Source organism: Pseudorca crassidens, chromosome 9 (genome assembly GCF_039906515.1).
Source record: "Pseudorca crassidens isolate mPseCra1 chromosome 9, mPseCra1.hap1, whole genome shotgun sequence".
In the NCBI taxonomy this organism is placed as follows: Eukaryota; Metazoa; Chordata; class Mammalia; order Artiodactyla; family Delphinidae; genus Pseudorca; species Pseudorca crassidens.
The window spans coordinates 89,434,808-89,456,720 of NC_090304.1; the positions used below are offsets into that span (position 1 = coordinate 89,434,808).

General features: G+C 41.0%; 1 protein-coding gene across 3 annotated transcripts in view; it reads right to left on the bottom strand.

The window, feature by feature from the left end:
- ALG9 (ALG9 alpha-1,2-mannosyltransferase) overlaps positions 1-21,913 on the bottom strand; it is a 104,400-nt gene that overhangs the window by 7,285 nt on the left and 75,202 nt on the right. For all 3 annotated transcript variants that reach the window (XM_067750988.1, XM_067750989.1, XM_067750990.1), the window contains exon 14: positions 18,386-18,516. In XM_067750988.1, the coding sequence (XP_067607089.1) occupies positions 18,386-18,516 (131 nt within the window). The remainder of the gene's footprint in view (positions 1-18,385; positions 18,517-21,913) is intronic.

The window sequence follows — 21,913 nt, forward strand, 5'->3', positions numbered from 1 at the left end:
TTGATACAGTTCATGAGTGGACAAATGCTGAGGGCAGGTTAATATATGAAAGTGGCTAGAAGGATACAGATAATAAAGAAATAAAAAATCCAAAACATTGATCATTTTGATTGATGTTTATAAATCTAAAGATGAAAGTGTTTAAATTATGGAGCAAAGAAGATAGCTGTCTTCTCTTCAACAAAATTACGAGCCATTTAAGGTTTCAAAAAATTCTTCAAGTTTTGCATTTTGATAATACAAATGCAGGAAGAACCAGAAGTAACAAGCTAGAACCTATTAGAGATGTATCTGAAGTCTGGAGCCAGTATTTTCAAGATGTATATATTCCAGGTTCATGCATGACAGTTGATGAGTAGTTAGTTGAGTTCAGAGGTACCCATTTCAGGTATGTATATTCAAAACCAGGAGAATATGGAATAAAGATTGGGGTTGCTATATTTATATTATTATTAAAATTTCAAATGAAGTTTTTTTAACTATCCTTTCATTATTCTTATAAGTTATTTTTAAAATAACTAAAATATATGAAAACAAACAGGGTCTATTGGGCCAAGACAGCAAATGGTGATGATTATTTTTAGGCTGATAGGTCATGCCAAGGAGTTCATTCTAAAAGATCATTTCAGAAAACTATCTTGGGCTATACATGGGACATAATCATCATCAAAAATACTGACCTCCCTAAAATGGAAGAAGGGCCACTATGTTTTACCGTTGAATGCAAAAGGCAAGCTGAAACAAAGGTAAAAAAATAAAAGAGATTGGGACAAAATATTTACCATACATTAACAGAGGAAGAGTACCTAGAATATATAAAGTATTCCTGCATTCACTAAGACAAACAACTCAAAAGGAAAAAAATGACAAAGGACATAAACAGAGAAAAGAAATGTAAATGGCCAATAACCATATGAAATAATGTCCAATTTTACTAGTAATTGGGGAAATGTAAATCTAGATACAATTTTTCAATAATCAGGTTTGCAAAAGTTTAGAAGTCTGACAGTATCAAACACTGGCGAGAAATTAGGAAATTGATATTGCCAGTAAAAGTGGAAACCTGCAAGAGCCATTTGGAAAGGCAATTTTAACAATACCAATTAAAACAAAAATTATGCAGTCCCTATGATATAGCAGATGATTTTTATTTTGTACTTTGCACCATATTACTTTTTTTTAACAACCTACTTTGTTTTCCATTTGTTACATAGAAAATTTCGAATATATACAAAAGTACATGAAATATATTACTTGTAATAATTTTTAAAAACCAGTAGACAAAGTTAAATAAAGGAAACCTCAAATCCTTAAAATGAACAAACAAAAAAAACCCCTATGTGCTTACTGTGTGTAGAGCTTTGTGTGCTAGCCCTGAAGCCTCTGTTCTCAAAGAGCTAATAATCTATCGTTGGAAGAAACAGAATATGAACGACATAACCATAATGTAGCATACACTAAATATTAAATAGCTGATACAGAAGTTCAAAGTGATAATACACATATTCAGAAGAGAGAACAAACACTGAGGGTTGCACAGGTGTGGAAGAAGCATTTACTATACATTATTCCATTTTGTCCATCCAACATTCCAAGGTACACTAGGCAAAAAAAAGCAACTTGCCCATCCATAACCAAATCTATAGGCAACTCAGGTTAAATGCTCTGTCCACTCAGCAACAACTGGAGAATGGCTTGAATAAAATCCAAACTCTAATGATCTACAAAGCCATAGGAGATCTAGCCCTCACTTACCTGTCTCACCTCACCTTGTGCCATTTTCTTCCTTGCCCACTACACTCTCACCATACCAGCCTCCTTTCAAGTTCCTCAAAATTACAAGTTCTTTCCTACTCTCAATGAGGATTTCAAAGTCCCACTGAATGTGTGGTTTGCAATAACCATCTTGCTAAGGACAAGCATGTGTTTGTCCCAAGAGACCCAAGAAGCACTGGGATTCTCCCATGCTTCCTCAGTGTATAAGCATAAGAAATTCGGCATCAAATTCTAGATAATGTGTTCAGGAAGCAAGGAGGCATTTCTAATTAAGCCTGAACACAAAACCATATAAGAAGTGGGAACTAAATGTAAGGAGAAGTTAAGTAAAATTTATCATCAGTGCTTCGTACTGGAAAAATCCGTACTAGAAGATGAACCTTCTTTTCTCTTGCAGATTTTGCTTATGATTTTTAATAGCATTGTCTGTCTTTAACACCTAAAGCCACTAATTTCTTCCAGTGGATGAAGTGAATAAACAATCAACACATACACTTCGGAGCTGCGAAGGGAAGATTCTGTGATTTTTTTTTAAAACCAAAAGACGAAGTTGACATGAATCCTTCATTTCTAATACTATAGCTGCTGTTCTAGATTAATTTCTTTCCCATCAGTAGCTTTAATATGTTAAGCATGACTAAGGCCTTTCAAATTGTTATATTGTATGATTGCTGGAAGAAGGGAAATCAAATTGGTTATTTGCCTTTGTGAAAGAAAAGAGCATTGGAATAACATGCATGTGCACACATTCAGACACGTGGAAACAAAGATCAGACTGAATCACAAATTAGAACAAAACTAATGCTGATCAAAACTCATACAACGTCCGTAATAATGTGAAATGCCGAAGTATTGCCCTAGGGAAGCACAGGTAGCATAATTGAGGGAGACGCAAAATATGTGCCTCTATCGTGGACATTGAAGTACTTCCCCTCCCAGTGAGAAAGTCACTCAGGCAATTCAAGGATGAAACAGACGTGAACAAAGCGATTGCCTGAATAGCGTAATTAGCTGATAGCTCAGAATGTTTTCTAATTCAATTACCAGTCCTACTTATCAGGGCTGGGGAGCACTCTGCTGTGGAGATTTCAATCTGCTCTTGCTGACGTCAGTGGAAGACTGGCTGCTTGCTGGTCCCTGATGTCACCAGTTCAACAGACACAATGGAAATGCTGGGTCAATTTTCCGTTTTAAAAAGAAAACGTCCTAGTACTCAGGTTTTCTTTTATTTTTATCTATCTATCTCTCCATCCATCCATCCATCCATCCATCCAAACATTACTATCCATGTAAACCTGTAGTCTGAGCTCACTGCCAGTTCTCTTTCTTTTTAAAGCTAGTTCCCTCTCTTTTTGTCTTTGTCTCTCGTTCTCTCTTGCACTTAGTTCACAGTTCAGTGACAGACTTCCACAACCCTCAGAACAGAACTGGCCTTTCAGAGAAATCATCAGTTCTGAAGAGAATCTCAGAATTCCCTCAAGACTTAATCTTAGTCACAGTCAGTCTTTAGTCTCATATCAAGCCGTTTAAGAACTGCTCAAAAAGCTGATATGCAGCAAAAATGTGGCTGGTCTTTAATATTCTCTAATAGGAAATGGGGTGAGAGACTACTCTCATGGTAAGTAAGACAGACGTGACATTTATCACTTCTCCAAAATAAAGAAATGGACACAGGAGTTACATGCTATATGTTAATTCTCCCCTAGAATATCAGTCCCTTGAAGACAGAACTTTACAGCACTTTACAGAACTTTACAGCACTTTACAGAACTTTACAGAACTTTACAGCAGTCTAACTGCTGTACTCCAGCGTTTAGAACAGTGCCACAGAAAGTGCTCAATAAATATCCTGTGAATGAATGAATGACTACACCCTGACTCTTAAATCAGAGCATCTAGTTTATCTCCCTCGCTTCTGGCAATATTCATCATCTACAAGGAAAGTGAAATATCAAAAATATGAATCTCTTCTTTCTCATCTCTTCTCAACCAATTCAGTCCTAAAGTCATCAGATGGGGCAGAGCAAAGTAGGAGTCTTCAGTGTGCGCATGGGGAGGGGGAAGCTGCAGTGACCATTGGGATCTTAGAGCACAAGTGAGATGCAGAGGGCATCCATATCACAGCAAAGAGAATATATATATATATATTTTTTTTTTTTTTGCGGTACGCGGGCCTCTCACCGTTGTGGCCTCTCCCGTTGCAGAGCACAGGCTCCGGATGCGCAGGCCCAGCGGCCATGGCTCATGGGCCCAGCCACTCCATGGCATGTGGGATCCTCCCGGACCGGGGCACGAACCCGTGTCCCCTGCATCGGCAGGCGGACTCTCAACCACTGCGCCACGAGGGAAGCCCGAGAATATATTTTTTCCCCAAAAAAGTTTTAATCTTTTTTTTGGTGGGGAGGGAGGCTTCACACATCAAGGGTTTAAAAAACAAAATCTGGTAAAAGTAGATGAGAAACACCTGTAGGACACACCTGTACAACACAAATGGCCTAAATGTCAGTAAAACAGGAGCCAGGGGAACCGACAGTGACTGAAGGAACAGGAAGAGGAGAGACAAGAGACAAAACCACAGAGAATACTGAAGACTCTGACAAAGTGGAAAAAAGCATTCAAATCCATTTTAAAGCATTGTGCTGGCCGTACAAATCATTTCTGCAGACCTGCATTTCTCAGTCTTTGCTAGGGCTTCATGGAGCTGATCAGATTACTCTCACACTCCATGTTTCGTATCATCTTCTGGTTCCTATTTCCTTTATTGTCTCGTTTTCCTCCCCTCCAGCCTCTCACTTTATGACCCAGCAACACAGAACTACTTGCACCCTCCCATTTCTTACCTAGCAAAGAGAACATTAATGCAAAAGGTCAAGAAACCTCTCCAGGGACTTCCCTGGTGGCACAGTGGTTGAGAATCCGCCTGCCAATGCAGGGGACACGGGTTCGAGCTCTGGTCCGGGAAGATCCCACATGCCGCGGAGCGGCTGGGCCCGTGTGCCACAACTACTGAGCCTGTGCTCTAGAGCCCACGCACCACAACTACTGAGCCTGTGCGCCACAACTACTGAAGCCCGTGTGCCCTAGAGCCCATCTGCCACAACTAAGCCCACACGCTGCAAATACTGAAGCCTGTGCACCGTAGGGCCCACGTGCTGCAACTACTGAAGCCCAGGTGCCTAGAGCCTGTGCTCTGCAACAAGAGGAGCCACCGCAATGAGAAGCCCACGCACAGCAATGAAGACCGAACGTGGCAGAAAGGAAGGAAGGAAGGAAGGGAGGGAGGGGGGAGAAAGAGAGAGGAAGGAAGGAAGGAAGGAAGGAAGGGAGGGGAGGGAGGGAGGGAGGGAGGGAGGAAGGAAGGAAGGAAGGAAGGAAGGAAGGAAGGAAGGAAGGAAGGAAGGAAGCTCGCTCTCCAGGTTTCAGTTTCCACAAAATTTACTAAATCATCATTACCCATGTGACCAGAATGACACTGTTTTCAGTGGGCATGTCCACAGACCCTGAGCATTCAATGAATACATTCACAGTTTGGACTGTTTGATCCACAACTCCAGAGATCCACACTGTGGATGACTTGGAAGTTTGCTGAGGAACAAACGAATCACATCACCGCAAGACTGGTGTACAGAGTGAATCATTTCACTGCTTTGTGGCCTTGGCCAATCATCTGACGTAACAGCATAAGCTCTTGACCAAGTCACCTTTCACCAATATTCAGAATGGGGGAATTGAGAAAGAATTGGTATTAAGCAAGCGGTCATTGTCTGACCTTCAGTCCCACCAAGGTTGATGGAGAAATGCTCTTGACCAGCCTTTTTGCATCTGATAGCTACTTAGATGTGAAGGTATTACATGCTCCATTCACCATTCCTGTGGAGAAGACACTAAACGGTGTTCAAGAAAGTTTCTGTCCCTACTCTTTGGACCCTAATTTGAGCTACTTCTCTGTGACAGACAGTAAGTAGCACTGGAGGTCACAACAGGTAGATGATTCCGGCAAGTTTTAGAGAGAGGAGATAATGAGTATACTTTAAAATAACTCAACAATCTTTTCTTTTTTAGCTTAAAAAAACAATTTGTTATTTCTCCCAAATCTGTGGCTGACTGATGGGTTTTCTGTTTCACTGGGCTTTGGCTGGAATGTTCATGGCCAGCCATGGGCTGCAAGTTCAGCTAGATCTACAGGCCTTCAGTCCTCCTTTATGGGGGCTCCTCTCTCCACACAGCCTTTGGATTTCCTTAAGGGGTGGTACCTGGGTCCAAAGAAGGAGCATTCCAGGAGACAGGAAATAGAAGCCAATCAGCTACTCCACAATCTTTATTTTATCAAATAAGAGCATGAGAAACTTCTGAAGAAATTCTTATTTCACCTTTTTTTTTCCTTCTTGCTTTGACATAAATCCAGTTTTAAGAGCATGAAATACATCAAATAATTGATAAATATTTTCTGAGACCCTAATATGTGCTAGGAGTTGTGAGATTCAACAAGAGATGTTGTTCTAACTCACGAGAAACCAGCTGCTTGGTCTAAGCTAGCTAAACGTGGTGGCAGTTCTAAGACACTGTATACTCTTCAAGCCTGAGAGGCTCTATAGCATGGACTTGGAGAACAGACAGTCTCTTTCTGGAGAACTAACTTGACAACAATGGAAAGCAGACTCTCTGAGCTTAAGAACAACAAAATGATAATGATTAAGCAGTTGAAGAATACAATGAGCAAAACACCAGTGTGTTCCGAAGCCAAATCTAGCCTGAGGTAGTAGTCCTGCCAGACAAAGGGTCTCAGGAGAGCATCTGGGGAGAAGAAAAAAAGGACAGCCCCCAAACTGGTAAAGAAACAGAAAGTATAAGAGAATAATAAGGTGATAAAGAATTACAAAAGTACAGAAACTCTGATCGCTTCTTCCTCACAGTTTCTCAGCACTCTTGGCAGAGGTGAAGGAGCTGAGGGCACCACTGTGGTTGACGCTCAGGGAAAAGACAAGAGCACTTCAATCGCTGCTTGGGAGGGAGAACTAATTCCACCCAAAGGATCTGAATGCCATCGGAAGCATGTCAAACTGTTGGCCTAAAGCCAGATTCTGCCAGGGAGTGTAGTCTCCCTTTCTACCTGCATAGCAAGAAGCTGCAGATGGAAACAGCCTGCTGGACTATTTTGGGCGCCATAGGTCTCTTCTGCAAGAAATCTCCTTCAAAACAAATTCTTTTTCAACAATTATCTAATTTGGATGAAGAAATGCATCAAGAGCTGTGATGTTTTTAAAGCATGTCCATAAATTCTTACACCCTCCCCATCAATACGGGAAGTGTAATTCCTTTCCCCCTTGAACATGGGCTATTGGAATGCCTTGCTTTCAATGAACAGAATGATGTGGGAGTGATACTGTGTGAATTCCAAGGCTAGGTCATAAAAAACTATACAGCTCTTGAGATCCTAGCTCCTGAGAGCCAGCCACCACCCTGAGAGGAAGCACAGGCCACATGGAGAAGCCACTTGTAGGTGTTTTGGCCAACAGCCCCAGCTGAGAGCTAACCAATATCCAGCATCAACGGCTAGACATGTGGGAAAGCCTTTGAGATGCCTCCAGTCCCCACCACCATCTGATGGCCAATGTATAAGAATCCGGAGTAGCTGAAGAACTGCCTAGCTGAGCCCAGTCAGTCCACAGACCCATGAGAGAAAACAATAATAAATAACTGTTGTCCTTTTATAACATTAAGTTCGGGATGACTTGTTACACAGCAATAACTGGAACAAGAGTTCCCAATTAATTTTCACTTTACAGTGGTTTTCCAGTGGTCTTCTTATCTTCCAGAAATAAACTGTTCTGCTTATGCTGGGGTTAGGGCTGGGGACACAATGGCTGCCATGAACTAGACTACGACACAGAACCAAAATGGATACAGGTGCCATGTACTCTTTAGGCCTCACAGCTGCTGGATTGATTCACTTCTTCTTGGATGTTAAAAGGAGAGTAATAGTCTCAGTAAGAAAAACCTACATGAGAATCCTGTGCTGGGCAGTGAATGAACACAAGCTGCAGATGCTATCACCACAATCCCCACCTGGCTCTATAGAAATCCTCTGACTAGAAAAGGCCCATCTCCTACCACACTAGCTGAAGATGTGAAGTTCTAACTCTTTGCTTGCATCTACCTGTAATCATAAACTTGGCAGGGCTTTGAAATCCTGTCCTATTTAAGTCTCCCCAAATTATCTCACATCCTTAGTCAGGCAAAGCCTAAAATCCAGCTGGATGAGGCTAATATGCTCCAAAATGGGGAAGAAGAAAATATCACAATCCAAAAACCAAAGGCGAAAGCAAAGCAAGCAAAACAAAAGGGACCTATAATGAAGGAGGAAAGAGTGGGTGGCAAGTGGCTGTGCGAAGCACTGGCAGGGCCTCCCAATTTGTTTCTAAAGCTACAAACAGGCTCTGTTGCTCAGGAGGCCAACTCCAACATCCTGGAGAGGCATTTCCCACCAGACTCCCTCAGCCAAATATTCTCACCACACTTAGAAAGGAACCCACCGTTGAGCTGGCAAGTTATTGCAACAGTCTCCCTTCACTCCTCTCTGGGGAATCTCAAAGTAAGCATTACATCCACCCACTTGTCCAGCTATTTTACACAAGTAGCCATTATACCATACTTCAAAGAAAGAAAAAAAAATCCTCTCATTTTAGAAACTTTGTTGTATGAGATGTCCACAGAGTAACGAATGTGTCTGGTTTAAAAAGTGGTATTTCCCCTAGTTTAGCCCCCATATCTTGGAAGTTTGATAAACCTTTCTAATATTAGCCAGACACAGACATAGCAAACTTAGGGAGAGGAAGCTGCAGCTCTGGTACCAGCTATGTGCAAGGGGAGACAAGAAGACGGTTATCAAGATCTTATGCCCGGATCTTCTCTCAAACTAATGGGATCTGGGGTCTCCAGTCCTTTGATAAAGCAGAGAAGAAGCCTAACAGGAAAAGAATGGATGGGCATCTGGGCTGCTATTCTCCCAGACAGGCTAACAACATTCAGCCCTATTTGTGAGTCCTTCTCCAATAGTCCAACGGTAAGGGCCTTGCTTATCTCCAACAAGTTCAACAGAAAACACGCCTCTTCACATATTCATAGGTATATAGAATTCCTAAATTTGCACCAGTCACAATATTGTCCTAATAAGTTTAGGTTGCTTCCCCCTGGGGTTGAGTCTCCATTGGCATACACTCAGAGTACAATTTTTTTATGTGCTGGTACTGTCTTCAAACTAGACTCATCGCTTCCCTTTCAGAGAGCTAAGACCCAATCCACGCTACAGCACCAAGAAAGGTCCACAGATTATCAAATAAGTAAGCTATGGGCAAATCCACATGGTGAATATGGACAAAGGAACTACATCTATGTGCTCCATTCTCCCATCCTGCTTTTTGGAATAAGCTCTTGTATCCTGGCCACATTACAACAGGATGACCACCTATCTCAATTCACCCAGGGCAGGGCCCCTTTCACTTTTAAAAGTGTTCTGATTTGGATGATATATTGCGGATCACTTTAACTAAAAGCAAATTTAAATCAAAGAATTAAATTAAACTTTTCTTTTTTTTTTGGGCCGTGCCTCGTAGCTTGCAGGATCTTAGTTCCCCAACTGGGATCGAACCTGGGCCATGGCAGTGAAAGTGCCGAGTCCTAACCACTGGACCACCAGGGAATTCCCTAAACTTTTCTTTATGGACCCTCAGCCCCCTCATCCAACAGGCTTCTTTTTATTTTTATACCTGTGCTCATGCTTTCTTCTCCTTGAATTATAGACGTGATTCTACCCTCTTTATCACTGGTACAAATCCTCTTTTTCCTTTAAGCCTCAGCTCAAGCACCACCTCCTTCAGGAAACCTTCACAGGCTACAGGAGGTTAGTACACTCTTAACCTCCACAGTTCTAGCACACAATCTGGCACCATCTATGGTCTTTCAAGGTGTTTTTGTATATGTAACTACAAAAGCTGTAAATTATTCAAGGGTAAAAATCTGTGTCTAATTGCTTCTCTTATACCCCTTAAATAATCTAGCCCTGTGACAAGGACATAATAGCTATTCAATAAATATTTTCTGATTTCCAAACCTGCTTAACCAGCTGGCTTCAGGACATAAAAGAAGACTCCAGGGACGTCCTGCTGCTGACTCCTTCTCTCCCAGCACCCTGTACTCTTCTCTTAAAGTACTTAATATGGGTTGTAATTCCAGATTGATCTGTACGGTTATTTGTTTAATGCCAGCCTCCCCGTTATACTGTATGGTCCAAGAGGACAGGGAATTTGTGTGTTCTGTTCACCACCATATACTTAAGCTCCATCACAGTTCCTGACAGTGTTCAAAAAATATCTGCTGATTAGATGGATGTCATTTAGATAGACAGACGGATAGATGGATAAAGGAAGAAAGAAAAAATGAACTCAAAGTGAACTCTAAAGAAAGCAGATTTAAATTTTAGGGACTTACACAGATGTAGAAAACAAACTTATGGTTACCAAGGGAGAAAGGGGGTAGTGGAGAGATGGATTGGGAGATTTAGGATTGACATATATACACTACTATATATAAAATAGATAACTAATAAGGACCTACTTTACATTTGGCACTGTATATATGTCAATGCTACTCTCACTTCGTCCCAGCTTACCCTTACCCTGCCCCGTGTCCTCAAGTCCATTCTCTATGTCTGCATCTTTATTCCTGTCTGGGCCCTAGGTTCATCAGAACCATTTTTTTTGATTCCATATATATGTGTTAGCATATGGTATTTGTTTTTCTCTTTCTGACTTACTTCACTCTGTATGACAGACTTGAGGTCCATCCACCTAACTACAAATAAGTGAATTTCGTTTCTTTTTATGGCTGAGTAGAATTCCATTGTATATATGTGCCACATCTTCTTTATCCATTCATCTGTCGATGGACACTTAGGGTTGCTCCCATGTCCTGGCTACTGTAAACAGTGCTGCAATGAACAGTGTGGTATATATCTGTTTTTGGATTATGGTTTCCTCAGGGTGCTAGTGGGAAGCAGCTGCATAGCACAGGGAGATGAGCTCGGTGCTTTGTGACCACCTTAGAGGGGTGGGATAGGCAAGGTGGGAGGGAGGCTCAAGAGGGAGGAGATATGGGGAAATATGTATACGTATAGCTGATTCACTTTGTTATACAGTAGAAACTAACACAACATTGTAAAGCAATTATACTCCAATAAAGATGTTTAAAAAAAAAAAAAGAACCTACTGTACAGCACAGGTAACTCTACTCAATACTCTCTGTAATGACCTGTATGGGAATAGAATCTAAAAAAGAGTGGATATAACTGATTCACTTTGCTGTACAGCAGAAAGTAACAAAACATTGTAAATCAACCATACTCCAATAAAAATTAATTTAATTTAATTAACACAATAAAATGAAAAAAAAAAACCTGGAAAAAAATTTTAGGGGCTTCAACATTTGAGAAACTAACCTGCTTACATTTCTAAAAAGATCATGTGGTGGTATGTCACAGGCTTATGAAAACCTTTCCTCAGGAAGAGCTAAATAATAAATAGGTAGGCCTGCAGCCCCATCTGATCTAGGGTCTAAGACATGAGTGACTATTACATGTGGATAGTACCATTCTCTCTCCTTGTTATATAAATAGCTAAAGTACAAAAACCATTGTTTCAAGAAGACAGAGGAAACATTAACAGCCCCATTCAATAGGCTCAAAGGCATTCCAGGGTCAATCTCCCAAGAGCCTTTCATATGCACCACCTCAGAGTGGTATCCCTGAGGCCCACAGCCTCTGACAGTACAGTCCAGCTCGACTGGTCCTAAGTCAGCAACAGGAGATGTCACAGTACTGACAGTTACAAATTGCTGTGGCAGATGGGGCTGTAGGATCCTGCTGTTTTTGCAGTTAGGTCAGTATATACTAGGAAATGCTGAGGAAGAGAAATGTAAAGAAAATCAGCATAACTTTGGAACTTCAGGCAGCCTGCTAATTAACTGGAAGGCCTGACATTTATATAATAGTTTAGAATTTAAAAACACTTTCATATTTCAGCTCTCATTTAATCCTTACAACATTCCCATAAAGTATGTAAAATATTATTATCTCTGTTTTCCCATGAAGTATGTAAAATATTATCTCTGTTTTACTCATATGGAAATTTGGGAATAGAGAAGAGCAACCAGCAAGTAACCAGGATTAAATGCACATGTCTTCTGACCCCATGCTTTTTTCACTATACTTTGCATACCTTCAAGTAACTGTACCTTTGCAGTTCTTAAACCAACTGATTTCTTTCTTTTCTCAGCATTTGGTCATGAAAAGAATTCCAGTTTAGGAGAAATTAGTACAATTTATGGGAAATTGAAAATCTGTGAAGGCATTCCCCAATAGCCTTCTCCTTCCCTCCACCTACAATAGAGGTGTGCTCAGTGGGCAAATGGGAAATGAAGCTGCACCAGGGACCCACAGGAGAACAGGACGTACAAGGAGATAAGCTTAGGGTCTCATCCCTCTAGCAAATGCTGCTCAACTTGTGAAAGCTTCTGGTTAGGGACCAACCCAGCCACAGAAAGCAAACAATAAAATGATTAGTACTTCACTGCTAACAGAGCAAAGGAAAAAATTTAAAAGCTTGATACAGTTCACTGGGGAAAGTTGCAGGCTTCTGGGATCTAAACTTTGGCCTGATCTTTCTCTGCAAAAATGTGCCTCCTGAGTCCATCCATCCTTTGCAGCTGAGTTCACTCTCTCGTCACCTCTCATCTAGTCAAGCAGAATAGCCTCCCAACTTGGCTGTATGCCTCCAACGTTCTCTCCCTTCATCCACCTCCCATACTTAGCACCAGTGTGACCTTCAGATGTCACCTCCTCTTGGAGTCTTCCTTAGTCCCTCTCACCATAGCCTCCTGGAACTAACCCCTCCCTCTGATGCCCCAACAGCACCTCTCTGAACTACGGTGTACCTCCCCAAGTAAACTATAAACTCCCAGGGCAGCCATCTCGCCTGCACACAGTCTACATAGTCTTACATGTAGAAGATTTTCAACAAACGTTTATCAAACTGAGCCAGTCATGCTCTATTTCTGCCCTTAAAATCTAGCTTGTTAGGGAAGCAGGATGTTCAGTGAGGAGCAGTGAGTAGCACCCCTGGGAAAGGCCCTCATATTTCATGGTCTCCCACTGTGTCCACTGCTCCCTCTGGCTGAGGAGACGGCTGAACACAGAGGGCCCTGGAGGAGTGATGCTCAAGCACATCACTGTGTGACTGTGTGGTCACCTCTGGTCACTCTCTGCTCACCACAAGGCAGATGGGAAGGTGACCAACACCTTCTGCTCTTCCCTCAAAAGATTTCCAGTTCTCCAGTGAGAAGCATACAAGCAGCAGGCTTCTTTGCCTTGAATGGGCTCTCAGTTCATGTCTACCAGCTGTGGTGCCTGTGTGCTACCAAAAGGGGAAATGGGAAGATGAGGAACCTCACTTCAATCCTTCAAAACCAAAAGGAAAACAAATTTGCCTCAAAAATACTCCCTTGCCCCATTTGCTATAAACAGAGTTTATTCTGTGACCAAGGTACTGCTGGTCAGTATTTGTGAACCACTAAGTTTCCCTTTGTTAACAGGAAGGTTGTTTGGGATCTACTGAGCCTCCAGGGCTGGAGATATTTTCAGGCCCAGATCTCACATCATCATAGTTTTCTTAACTCAAAAATGAAGGCACAATAGCGACCTGCCCCCTAAATACTATATCAAACAAGTCAGGCACCAAAGAATATGTGTGATGCAGAGAACTTCATACCTTCACTGCTGCTTGAAAGAGAATTTCAAACTCTCTCCTACTACTGCCCTGATTCTGACAATTTTTTGAATATCAGGCCATGATCCTACCACCTGTCATGGTCTTCCACTCCCTCAGTGCCCTCCCCGCTCCCTCCCTCATGGCCCTCACTTAAGGCCATGATCAATCACTGACCTTTTCTATTGTTTTCTTTGTGTCTATTTCATTTATCTCTGCTCTTACCTTTATGATTTCTTTCCTTCTACTAACTTTGGGTTTTGTTTGTTCTTCTTTCTCTAGTTGCTCTAGGTTGTAAGGTTTCGTTGTTTGAGATTTTTCTTGTTTCCTGAGGTAAAACTGTATTGCTATAAACTTCCCTCTTAGAACTGCTTTTGCTACATGCCATAGGTTTTTCGATCGTCGTGCTTTCATTTTCATTTGTATCTAGGTTTTTCTTTTCTTTTTTTTTTTTTTTTGCGGTATGCGGGCCTCTCACTGTTGTGGCCTCTCCCGTTGTGGAGTACAGGTTCCAGACGCACAGGCTCAGCGGTCATGGCTCACGGGCACAGCCGCCCCGCGGCATGTGGGATCTTCCCGGACCGGGGCACGAACCCGTGTCCCCGGCATCGGCAGGCGGACTCTCAACCACTGCACCACCAGGGAAGCCCTATCTAGGTATTTTCTGATTTCCTCTTTGATTTCTTCAGTGATCCACTGGCTGTTGGATTGGCTGTATATTGTTAAGCTTCCAAGTGTTCATGTTTTTTTACAGTTTTTTTCTTGTCATTGATTTCTAATCTCATAGCGTTTGGTCAGAAAAGATGCTTGATACGATTTTAATTTTCTTAAATTTACCAAGGCTCGCTTTGTGGCCCAGCATGTGATCAATCCTGGAGAATGTTCCATGTGCACTTGAAAAGAATATGTATTCTGCTGCTTTTGGATGGATGCTCTAGAAATATCAATTAAATCCATCTGGTCCATTGATGAAAGTAGGGTGTTAAAGTCCCCCACTATTATTGTGTTACTGTTGATTTCTCCCTTTAATGTTGTTAGCATTTGCCTTATACATTGAGGTGCTCCTATGTTGGGAGCATATATAGTTACAGTTGTTATATCTTCTTTTTGGACTGATCCCTTGATCATTATGTAGTGTTCCTTTTCTGATATGAATATTGTTACTCCAGCTTTCCTTTGATTTCCATTTGCATGGAATACATTTTTCCATCCTCTCATGTTCAGTATGTGTCCCCTGATTTGAAGTGGGTCTCCAGCTTTGATATGAATTTTGTTACTCCAGCTTTCCTTTGATTTCCATTTGCATGGAATACATTTTTCCATCCTCTCACTTTCGGTATGTGTCCCTTGATTTGAAGTGGGTCTCCTGTAGACAGCATACATACAGGTCTTGTTTTTGTATCAATTCAGCCAGTCTGTGTCTTTTGGTTGGAGCATTTAATCCATTCACGTTTAAGGTAATTATTGATATGTATGTTCTTATTGCCATTTTGTTAATTGTTTTGGATTTGTTTTTGTAGGTCTTTGTTTCTTCCCTTCCTCTTTTGTTCTCTTCTTTATTGTTGTGTTTAGATTCCTTTTTCTTTTTTGTGTGTGTATCCATTGTACATTTTTGGTTTGCGGTTACCACGAGGTTTTGATATAGCAGTGTAATGTTTTAAGTTGCTGGTCTTTTAATATCAAACGCATTTCCAATACCTTGCATTTGTGCTCTCCTCACAACTGCTGGGTTTGATATATTTGTGTGCAGATGATTTCTTAACTTTACTGTATGTTTGCCTTTACCGGTAAGCTTTTCCATTTGTAATTTTCTTGTTTCTAGTTGTGGCCTTTGTTTTCTGCCTAGAGAAGTTCCTCCAGCATTTGTTGTAAAGCTGGTCTGATGGTGCTGAATTCTCTTAGCTTTTGCTTGTCTATAAACCTTTTGATTTCTCCACTGAATCTGAATGAGAGCCTTGCTGGGAAGAGTATTCTTGATTGTAGGTTCTTCCCTTTCATCACTTTAAACATACCATGCCACTCCCTTCTGGCCTGCAGAGTTTCTGCTGAGAAATCAGCTGATAACCTTATGGGAGTTCCCTTGTGCGTTATTTGTTGCTTTTCCCTTATTGCTTTTAATATTTTTTCTTTGTCTTTAATTTTTGTCAGTTTGATTAATATGTGTCTCAGCGTGTTCCTCCTTGTGTTTATTCTGCCTGGGGCTCTCTGCACTTCCTGGACTTGGATGATTGTTTCCCATGTTAAGAAAGTTTTCAGCTATTATCTCTTTAAATATTTTCTCAGACCCTTTCTTTTTCTCTTCTCCTTCTGGGACCCCTATAATGCGAATGCTGGTGCATTTAATGTTGTCCCAGAGGTCTCTTAGGCTGTCTTCATTTCTTTTCAGTCTTTTTTCTTTATTCTGTTCCATGGCAGTGATTTCCACCATTCTGTCTTCCAGGTCACTTATCCGTTCTTCTGCCTCAGCTACTCTGCCACTGATTCCTTCTAGTGTATTTTTCATGTCAATTATTGTATTGTTCCTCTCTGTTTGTTCTTTAGTTCTTCTAGGTCTTTGTTAAATATTTCTTATACCTTCTCAATCTGTGCCTCCATTCTTTTCCCAAGATCTTGGATCATCTTTACTATCATTACTCTGAATCCTTTTTCAGGTAGATTGCCTATCTCCACTTTACTTAGTTGTTCTTCTAGGGTTTTATCTTGTTCCTTCATCTGGGACATATTCCTCTGCCATCTCATTTTGTCTAACTTTCTGTGCTTGTGGTTTCTGTTCCACAGGCTGCAGCACTGTATTTCTTCTTGCTTCTGCTGGCTGCCCCCTGGTGGATGAGGCTGTCTAAGAGGCTTGTGCAGTTTTCCTGGTGGGAGGGACTGGGTGCATAGTGCTGGGTCTTGTCCCTCTGGTGGGCAGGGCCATATCTGGGAGGTGTGTTTATTATTGGGCAGCTGTTTATTCAGGAAGACTTTAAGGGACTTCCCTGGCGGTCCAGTGGTTAAGACTCCGCTTTCCAATGCAGGGGGTGCAGGTTCAATCCCTGGCCAGGGAGCTAAGATCCCACATGCCTCGGGGGCAAAACACCAAAAAACATAAAGCAGAAGCAATACTGTAACAAATTCAATAAAGACTTTAAAAATGGTCCACATCAAAAAAAAAAAAAAAATCTTTAAAAAAAAAAGACTTTAAGCAGCCTGTCTGCTAATAGGTGAAGCTATGTTCCCACCCTGTTGGTTGTTTGGCCTGAGGCATCCTAGCACTCAGGAGCCTACAGGCTGTTGGGTGGGGTCAGGTCTTGGTGAGAAAATGGCAGCCTCCTAGAAGGCCCATGTCAATGAGCACTTGTCAGAGCCACTGCAGCCACTGTCCCTGTCCCCACAGTGAGCCACAGCCGCCCCCTGCCTCTGCAGGTGACCATCCAACCCCAACAGGTAAGTCCGGCCCAGTCTCTTATGAGGTCACCACTTTTTTCCCTGGGTCCTGGTGTGCATGACACCCAGTGTGTGCCCTCCAAGAGTGAAGTTTGTTTCCACCAGTCCTGTGGAATTCCTGTGGTCAAACACCAGTGGCCTTCAAAGTCAGACCTGGGGGCTCCTCCTCCTGTTGCCAGACCCCGAGACTGGGGAGCCCAATGGGGGGCTCAGAACTTTCACTCCTGTGGGAGAACTTCTGTGGTGTAATTATTTTCCAGTTTGTGGGTTGCCCACTTGGCATGTATGGGATTTGATTTTATTGCGATTGCACCCCTCCTACCATCTCGCTGTGGCTTCTTCTGTGTCTTTGGATATAGGCTATCCTTTTTGGTAGGTTCCAGTGTTTTTTTTGTCAGTGGTTGTTCAGCAGTTAGTTGTGATTTTGGTGTTTCCATAAGAAGGCGTAAGCTCACGTCCTTCTACTCCGCCATCTTGCCTCCTTCCTCCCCTGCTAGTTTTGCTTTGACCCCTCCAATCTCTCAAGTCCCTATGCCCCCACCATTCCACTAAAATGGCTTTTATCAGCTGCCAAATCCAATGAACAATTGTTATATTAATCAAACGGACTTGATTTATCAGTAGGTTCTAATCACTCCCTCTTCCTGAAAATATTTTCTTCCCTGTTTCTGAGTCCCAAACCTGCCTCTCAAGACCTGGTCCTCTACCTTTTTGTTTCTGCCTGATTTCTTGGATCCTGGCTCTGCCCAGCAGGCCTCCCTGGACCTCCTTAACTTCAACTGGCTGTCTACCTGGACCTCTGCCCACAGACAACCTACACCTTTCTAACTCTCCCCCACTCCTTCACCTGGATATCCTGACTCAACCTCTTATCATGAATTCTGAGGCTTTTCTGAAGAGCCAGCCAAGCCCTGGTCTATTTGGTCTCACTACTTAAGATCTAGTAAGGCCTGGCCCCATCTCTGACTGAGCCTTGAGCCCAAAAATAATGCGGATATGAACTTCTAGCTCCTTAAAGAACACAGTCAATCTTCCTAACAGTATTAGAAAACTCTTGGTTAAGAAAGTTGAAGTTGATTGCCAAAAATAATCAAACACTTATTTGTGTTTTCTTCAGTGGATCTATCTGTTTAGATTCTGTTATTTGAATGATACCAGAATATACTTTGTACTCTGATGCCTAGAAAAGAAGAGCACTCTTTTAGATTTCTCAGGGAACTGGACAAGAATAGAAGATGTTTGGGCCCAAATAAAAATAAAATTAAATGGCTACTAGAGTTAGCCCAGGACTGGAAGTTATTCAATCCCAGATTCCAATTTTTGCCCTTACTAATCCCAGTACATTTCTTAGGACTAAAGCCACATACCTAGATGCATCAAGGAATGGTCTGTAGGCCAAGTTGATCCATTCTTCTCTATTGGATGAATATTTTGGCTCCCGGGGTGTTTCTCTCATGGTGTCCAAATCCACTAAATAATGGCATTTATTGATGTCAATCTGCAACAGAGAAAGGCCAACTCTTCATCAGTAATTGCAAAGGTTCTTTCAGGGTAAGAAACATCAACTATAATCCTAAGAATTCCCACAGGGTTTTAGAAGCACAAACATCTAAGTCCTCAGAAAGTGTTACCAGTGCTCTCTTCACTCAGCTAAGAGTGCTGGGTGTGGGGGTGTTATTTAGGCTCCTGAGGGCAGGGGTGAGACATGCACTCACCCAGCCAAAGTTCACTTTGCTGTGCACCTGAAACTAGCACAATACTGTAAATCAATGATAGTCCCAAAAAATACAGTACACAAGTTTCTATGAGATTAAATAAAAACCCAAAGATGGAAATCATTACTGTGATATTGTGATTTATAATCAAATTTTTTTTTGGTCTTCTTCCAATGTTTCTGGTTCAGAGCACCCCAAACCCTTGTAATTTCCTAAGCCATGAGAGCAATGGGAGCATCTTTTGTTATAATATTCAGTCTCTTGTCCTCAGTTCCTGAAATCCCTTCAAAGCCATAATGGTGAAAGGGGTGTCTTGTTATTCATAACAAGCCCCTTTCAACCGCAACTGAGCTTATGTTAATGAGGTGACTTTTGAAAATCCTGTAAAGATGGGAGGAGGTGCTGGTCACCAGTTGAACTAACCATGTGAAAAGAAGGTTGGACCTTTCAGCCACTGGGGGAGGGGGAGGGGCTGGAGATTGGCCAATGATTTAATCGATCATGCCTGTGTAATGAAGCCTCCATAAAACCCTAAAAGGACAAGTTCGGAAAGCTTCCAGGTTGGTGAACACGTGGAGATTCGGGAAGAGTGCTGCACCTGGAAAGGGCATGAAGATCCCCAATCTTCCCCTATACCTTGCCCTATTCATCTCTTCCATCTGGCTGTTCCTGAATTATATCCTTTTATAATAAACCAATAATCTAGTAAGTAAAATATTTCTCTGTTTTTGCCACTCTAGCAAATTAATCAAACACAAGGAGAGGGTCATGTGAACCTCTGCTTTATATTCAGTCAGAAGTATAGGGAACAACCTGGACTTACAACCAGCACCTAAAGTTCAAGGAGGGGGTCACAGCTCCAATCTGTAGCCAGGCAGTCAGAAACAGGTAACAACCTGGGCTTAAGATTGGCATCTGAAGTAGGCAGGAGAAGGGGGCAGTCTTGTAGGACTGAGCCCCCAATCTGTGGAATCTGATGGTATCTCTGAGTAGACAGTGTAAGAATTGTGTTGAGTTGTAAGACACCCAGATGGTGTCTGAGAATTGCTGTTACTGTGGAGAACCCCCCCAACACTCAATATTAGAAAGTGGATCCCAGAACCCTCTTAATTACTAATGTAGTCAGCTAAAGAAAAGTAAATCTCAAAGGAAAGTTGCATTTTTTACATGCAACTATGTTACACATACTATTTTTTAAATCATTATATAAAGGCCTATAGGGGATTATTAATTCCTATTTTATAAATGAGGAAGCCAAGACTCAGAGACAAATTATGTAACTTCATTTTTTTCAAGATCTATATTAAGCCCCTACAATGTACGAGGCATTAGTAAGTTAAAGCTAATGATACAGAATTAAATAAATAGCATGCAGTTCTTGCCCTAAAAGGATTTATAATCCTAACCAAAATCACATGAGTTTATAGTAGAGCCATATTTGGACTCAGGTCAGTGTGACTTCCAAAGTCATACATCAAGACTGCCAAAAATGACCGAATCAGAGGGGAAGTACCCTCAGGAGCTCATTTAAATGTTTCTTAAAAATTAAAACCAAAAATGATTTGTCCTAGAAATCCAGGTTTCAGCCAAGATAAAAATCATTTGAAATATGAATAGAAACATAGCAAATCTCATATTTAACAGTGAAGGGTTGAAAGCTTTTCCTTTGGAATCAGGAAAACGTCAAGGCTGCTTATTATCATTACTCTATTCAACACTGTACTAGAGGTTCTAGTCAGCAGGGTAAGATACAAGGAAGAAACAAATGGCAGAAGAAATGAAAAGAAACAAACAAAAGTCCTTCATTTATCACAATGATTGATATATATAAAATCCAAAAGAATCAACATAAATTTTGGGGATTAAGAGAGTTTATCAAACTTTAAACTATTTATAGAATGTAAAATTAACATCATATGTTCCTATATAACAGTGGTAAACAACATATTAAATTACATTTTAAAAAATTATGTATTTTCAAATTACATTATAAAAATATCATTTAAAAGGATTTGAAAACATGTGTCTTGGAATAAATCTAACGAGATATGGGCAAGTCCTCTGTAAAGAATTATAGAATTTTATTGACTAGTCTATCAACTGATGAATTTATAATATGGTATATTCATATAATCAAAATGTGGTATATACATGCAATGGAATATTATTCAGTCTTAAAAAGGGTACATACTACAACAAAGATGAGCCTTGAAAACATTGTGCTGAGTGAAAGAAATGAGACACAAAAGACCATATTTTGTGTGACTCCACTTAACATGAAATGTCCAGTAGAGGCAAATCCATGAAGACAGAAGGCAGATTAGTGGTTGCTAAGGATTGGAGGAGTGACAACTTAATGCACATGGGGGTTTTTTTGGGGGGGGAGGAGATGATGAAATGCTCTGAAATTAGATAGTGCTGGTGGTCGTATAACATTATGAATGTACTGAAAGCCACTGAAAAAGTTCTGGAGGTAGAGAGTGGTGATGGTTGCACAACAGTGTGACTGTTCTTAATGCAGCTGAAGTGTATACCTAAAAATGATTAAAATGGTAAATTTGATGATAAAATATTGTTGAAATATGAACTTTACCTCAAAAAATTTTTTGATAAACAATAAAGTAGACCTTATTACATGGAGAGATAAACCTTATTTCTAGATTTAAGACTCACTATTATAAAGATGTAAATTCTAAATAAATTGATAGATTAAATGCAATCTCAATAAAAATGCCAACAGACTTTTTTGATGAAACTTGACAAGCTGAGTCTAAAATGTATATGGAAATGCAAAAGGACAAGGATAGCCAAGGCACTCTTAGAAAAGAACAAGGTGGGGACTTATTTACTATAAAGTTATAGTAATTAAGACAATGAGGTATTAGTGCAGGAATATAACAGACCACTGAATAGAACAGAGCCTGGAACAGATACAGGCACATATGGACCCTGATCTATGACAGAAGTGACACCTCAGAGCAGTGGTGAGAGTATCTCTCTTCACTAATTGGTGCTGGGACAACTGGATATCCATTGGGGGAAAAATGAAATTGGACCTCTGTACACAATGAATAAACAACAAGGTCCTACTGTATAGCACAAAGAACTATATTCAATATCCCATGGTAAACCACAGTGGGAAAGAATATAAAAAAGAATATGTGTGTATATATCTATATC